The sequence below is a fragment of the Temnothorax curvispinosus genome, unplaced genomic scaffold (assembly GCF_003070985.1).
Source record: "Temnothorax curvispinosus isolate PA1 unplaced genomic scaffold, ASM307098v1 QBEX01001706.1, whole genome shotgun sequence".
NCBI lineage: Eukaryota > Metazoa > Arthropoda > Insecta > Hymenoptera > Formicidae > Temnothorax > Temnothorax curvispinosus.
The window spans coordinates 1-5,212 of record NW_020211486.1 but is presented as its reverse complement, the minus strand read 5'-3'; the positions used below and the strand labels follow the sequence as shown (position 1 = coordinate 5,212).

Below are 5,212 nucleotides of genomic sequence, written 5' to 3'. Positions count from 1 at the left end.
CACTAACAACTATTTACAAGTAACTATTTACACGCGAGTACCAAACATCCCGCCCACCAAAATGCAGCGAGATGCATTTTTTTTACGGATCGGGGTTGGTCGCCTGGAGAAGTGTGCCCATCGGCAGGGGGCACAGCTTCACCAGGGGACGCACGATCGAACCGCCCGTCACTCGGACCGTGGCGACCCGCGGAACGCCATCGCGACCCGGGTGAAGGGACTCTACGCGGCCGCGCTTCCATTGGAGAGGCGACGCGTTCTCCCCTCGAATGAGTACGAGTGAGCCCACGGCGAGCGGATTAGCGGAGGTCCACCATTTGGGACGCTGCTGGAGAGTACAGAGATACTCATGATGCCAGCGTCTCCAGAAGTCCTGGTGAATTCGCTGTATTAATTGCCATCGACCTAAGTGGTTCACGGGGAGAGGAGTCAAGTCAGGAGAGGGAATGGCCACCAGGGGCTCCATTGTGAGGAAGTGACCGGGAGACAGGACCTCTAGGTCCAGAGGATCCGTGCTCACGGGACAAAGCGGCCGCGAGTTCAATACGGATTCTATCTGAGCGAGGACCGTCGCGAACTCCTCCAACGTCAGAATCTGCTCCCCCACCACCCGCCGTAAGTGAGTTTTAAAAGATTTAACGCCCGACTCCCAGAGGCCCCCGAAATGGGGCGCAGAGGGAGGGTTGAAGGACCATCGGATCCTCTCCCGCTCCGCCGCGCCGCGCATGTGTGCTGCGAGCTCCCGAGAAGCGCCCACAAAGTTCGTGCCGCAGTCACTATATAACAAGGAGCAGCGTCCGCGACGGGCTACGAAGCGGCGCAGCGCCGCGAGGAAGGATTCCGTGGTCAACGAGAGCGCCGCCTCCAAGTGGACGGCCTTAACCGCGAAACAAACAAAAAGGCAGACATATGCCTTAAACGAGGAGACCCCTCGCGCTCGGCGAGTGACGAGCGTGAAGGGTCCCGCAAAGTCGACGCCGCTCACCGAAAAGGGCTTGACCTGGCTCACGCGGTCGACCGGTAGCTCCGCCATGAGCGGTTGACTCGGGCGAGGGTTCGCTCGGAAGCACTTATAACACGCAGAGAGCACGCGTCGAATTGCGCGATGGACTCCGAGGATCCAGAACTGTTGTGCGAGGAGATATTGGAGCGTGCGTCTACCCGGGTGCAGATTCGCACGGTGCTCCCGCTCGATTATGAGGTCGGTTAACCGGTGTTTGTTGGGCAACAATATAGGGTGCTTGGTCTCGTAGGCCAATCCCGAGTGAATCAGCCTGCCGCCCACCCTGAGAAGACCCGTTGGGTCCAAAAAAGGAGCGAGTTTGAGAAACGGTTTTGGCAGCCCTTTCCGGTGCCCTAGACGATCGATCTCCTCCTCAAACGAATCCAGCTGGACGAGTTTGATTAACGTTAACAATGCGGAATGCGATTCGTGTTGGTCCACGGCCAAGGTCGCGGGTGCCGGCCTGGCCCTGGAACGACTTAGGAATCGAGAAACGTATGCGACTATTCTACAGATTTTGTCTAGCGACGAGAAGCGATCCAATAACGCGAGCAATGAACCGGGCGGATCGAGTGACACGAGCGAGGTGATCCGCTCTTCCTCGCGGGGAAGCGACTCCTCCGAGAGGACCGGTTCGACGTGAGTCTCGAAGTCCGTCAACCACTCGGGTCCCTCCCACCACATCGAGCTAGCCACGAGGTCGCGGGGAAACAGTCCGCGCGAGCAATGATCCGCCGGATTTTGATCCGTGGGCACGTGTCCCCAAGCCGCAATCGGAATCCTCTCCTGTATACGAGCGACGCGGTTGCGTACGAATGTCTTCCATCGATGCGGAGAGGATCGGATCCAACAAAGCGCGACCGTGGAATCGGACCAAGCGCGCTCAGTGTCAATGACGGTGTGACCCCGTAACACCTGACGGACGTACGCAGTTAAATCGGCGAGGAGCAACGCGGCACAGAGCTCCAATCGGGGTAAAGAGACCGCGCGGAGGGGAGCCACCTTTGACTTGGCACAAAGAAGCAAGCGTTTGCTCTCCGATGGAGCGACGACACGCAGGTAGATTACGGCCCCGTAGCCCAGCTCACTTGCGTCACAAAAACCGTGGAGCTCATATCGAATGTTATCGCCCACTGGGAACGTGCGCGGGATACGGAGCGCGGTCAACGCGTCGAACTCCGATTGGTAACGCTCCCATTGGCGGCGGACCTCCAACGGGGGTTCGTCATCCCACTCGAGCTTTAGCGTCCATAACCTCTGGATCAGGCACTTCGCGGTGAACGTTAACGGGGTCAAAAAACCCAAGGGGTCGAACACGCGGGCCACCTCCGACAAAATGGTGCGTTTCGTGCAGTTCCGATTCAGCGGGTTGATTTGAAAGCCAAAGGTGTCCGACTGAGAATGCCACCGGAGTCCCAGGACCTTGAGGACCTGGTCATCGGCTGACTCAAACGAAAGCATCGCGTCGCTACAGATTGATGGGTCGAGCCCCTCCAACGCTTCGGAGTGGCTGCTCGCCCATTTTCGCAGTTCGAAACCGGCGCCTCGGAACAATTCGAGGAGCTGATCTCGCAGCGCGACGGCCTGACCGACGGAGCGGACGCTAGCCACGACGTCGTCGACGTACAACGATTCGAGCAAGGTGGTGTAAACTAGGGGGTATCGTTCGCGATTCTCCCGCGCTAATTGAAGCAGACAGTAAATGGCCAGGAACGGCGAGGCCGTATTCCCGAAAGTGACCGTGTTAAGCAAGTAATCGAGTATGGGGTCCGACTCCGAAAAACGCCAGACGATGCGTTGGTAATCGCGATGCTCCGGCGTGATCCAGATCTGCCGAAACATTTGTTTTACGTCGGCGGTGAGAGCCACGGGTTTCGCGCGAAAGAGGAGGAGAACCGCGACTATGTCGGGCTGTAGCTTCGGTCCGCTTAGAATCGTATCGTTGAGAGATAACCCGTTCGGGCCTTTCGCTGAGGCATCGAAGACGACGCGAAGCTTGGTGGTCGTACTGTCAAGTTTGTGCACCCCGTGGTGCGGCAAATAGTAAACCCGGCCGTCCGGAGGAGCGGCCTCACTCGCGATGGTCATATGACCGCTATCCAGATAATCCTGCATAAAGGCGTTATAGCTCTGTCGAAAGTCCGGATTGGACTTGAAACGGCGCTCGAGTGCGCGCAATCTATTTACGGCTATCGGCCGCGAATCCACGAACGTGGGAAGGCCCGACGCGAACGGGTACGAAACGACAAAACGACCCGAATGGTCACGGTAAGTAGTTCTTTCGAAGAACTCTATACATCGCTGATCCTCCTCGGATCGAGGAGGGTGTTCCGGCACGTCCTCCAGTCTCCAAAATTGCTCCACCGCGGCATCAATTGACTCGAGCGTGGTGGCAAAGGTGTGCAGTGGCTGCACTTGTAACGCCGGAGAGACCGCGCCCATCAGTACCCAGCCGAACGCGGTATTGAAGGCGTCCGGTTCCCCGGCTCTCCCGGTGCGGCGACCGTCACGTAGCACGGATACAAAGGAATCCGCGCCCAGCAATATATCGATAGAGCCCGGCAGATGATATTCCGGATCCGCGAGCGGCAGTCCCGTTAAGTGACTCCAATCCTTAGAGTCAACTCGATGGTTAGGCAACGGCGAAGTTATGCGAGGGAGCACCGTGGCTTCGATCGGGAAACGAAGATCATCCCGATTCTTTACGCGAATCACGAGTGAAGTGAGGCCCCGAGTGGTGGCAGCCTTCGTCTCGTTGACGCCCAAAACGGCGACGCTATGTCTAGTCCGCGCGAAACCGCCCCTTCGAAGGCAGCTTTCTGTAATAAAGTTTGCCTGGCTGGCGCTATCCAGCAACATGCGTACTGGAAATGCGTTGCCCCTAACGTCAAGGGCCTCGGCCCGCACGGTCGAAAGGAGCACCACACTGTTAGAAACGCTGGCCATCGAAACGATGGGCTTGTTTTCGACGATGGTTGAGGGCGCGGACTCGCTGGCGCCCGAAGCTATCGAGGGAACGGTTGCGGGAGAAACCGTGTTAGCCTGCTCGAAGTGCAGGAGCGAGTGGTGTTTCGATTTACAGGACCGACAGGTCCACGAGCTGGGGCAGGTTTTGAGGTTATGACCCGAGCGCAGGCAGTTCAAGCATAATCCCTTGTCACGCGCGAGGTCGTGCCTCTCCCTTGCCGAGAGTTGAAGAAAACCGGCGCATTTTGCTAATAAATGCTGCTCTCCGCATTTTACGCACGCGGCGTTCCGGGTGACGAGCGAGGTAGTCGCTGCGCCCTTCTTCGCGGGAGTCGACGGCTTCGATTTGCCCGATTGCGCCGAAGGACCCGCCACTGACGCGAGAACCGAGCAGTAACTCGATAGGTATTGTACCAGCTGATCGAAACTCGGCGAGTCCACCGACATGTGGCTCGCTTCAAACTTCTCCCGTAACGTAGGGGTGAGTTTTTCCAGCAAGTGATTATACAGCATAAAATCCCACGCCTTGACCGGATAGCCTAACATTCCAAGAGCGCGCGTGTTCTCGGTGAACCCGTCCAATAACGCACGGAGAGAGGCGGGAGTATCCCCGACCAAAGGCTTAGCGTGTACGACTGCACGCCAATACTGCTTAGCTAACTCGCGCTTGTCCGAATAGCGCGCCTGTAAGGCGTCATACGCGATGGGATAATTTTCCACTGTCAACGGCAGGTGTTTTACGACACCGAGAGCCTCGCCAGAGAGCGAAGTCAGTAAATGCTGAAACTTCTCGATGACGGTAACGTCGAGGTTATTGTGAACCGCCGCGTCGAAGAGCGCGATAAAGGTCGGCCACAGCGCGAGATCTCCGCTGAATTGAGGGAGCGCGAGCTTCGGCAGGCGAATGGCCGAGCGAGACGCGGACGATGGAGCCGGCGGATCGGCCTTCCGTGCGGCTCGAGCCAATTTCTCGTATCGCCCCACGACAGCGAAGCGCAATCGGTCGAACTCGTCGCGAATCTTATCCTCCGTCTCGAACTCGTCGTCCCCGACGTCTTGGATAATCTTTAGGTGATTTCCCTCGAAATCCTCTACCACTTTCGCGACCGTCGGGTAGCGCGCCATAAATTCCGCCTTCTGAGTCGGGTTTTCCGATGCGAGCACCGAGTATTGATGAATTTCCCTCATGCGGCGAATGCATAGCTCGCGCCGCGATCGAGCCCCCTTCGTCATGGTGAGGAT

At 57.8% G+C, this 5,212-nt stretch overlaps 1 protein-coding gene across 1 annotated transcript; it reads right to left on the bottom strand.

Annotated features, from left to right (window-relative positions):
• Positions 1–82: 82 nt before the first annotated feature.
• On the bottom strand, positions 83–5,158 carry LOC112467879. Its single transcript, XM_025036769.1, has one exon. It carries the CDS (start codon positions 5,156–5,158, stop codon positions 83–85), a length of 5,076 nt encoding a protein of 1,691 aa, XP_024892537.1.
• Between the last annotated feature and the right edge of the window lie 54 nt (positions 5,159–5,212).

Bases quoted from the DNA above. Each gene is read 5' to 3' on its own strand.
- LOC112467879 (XM_025036769.1), bottom strand. From the start codon at position 5,158: ATGAGGGAAATTCATCAATACTCGGTGCTCGCATCGGAAAACCCGACT.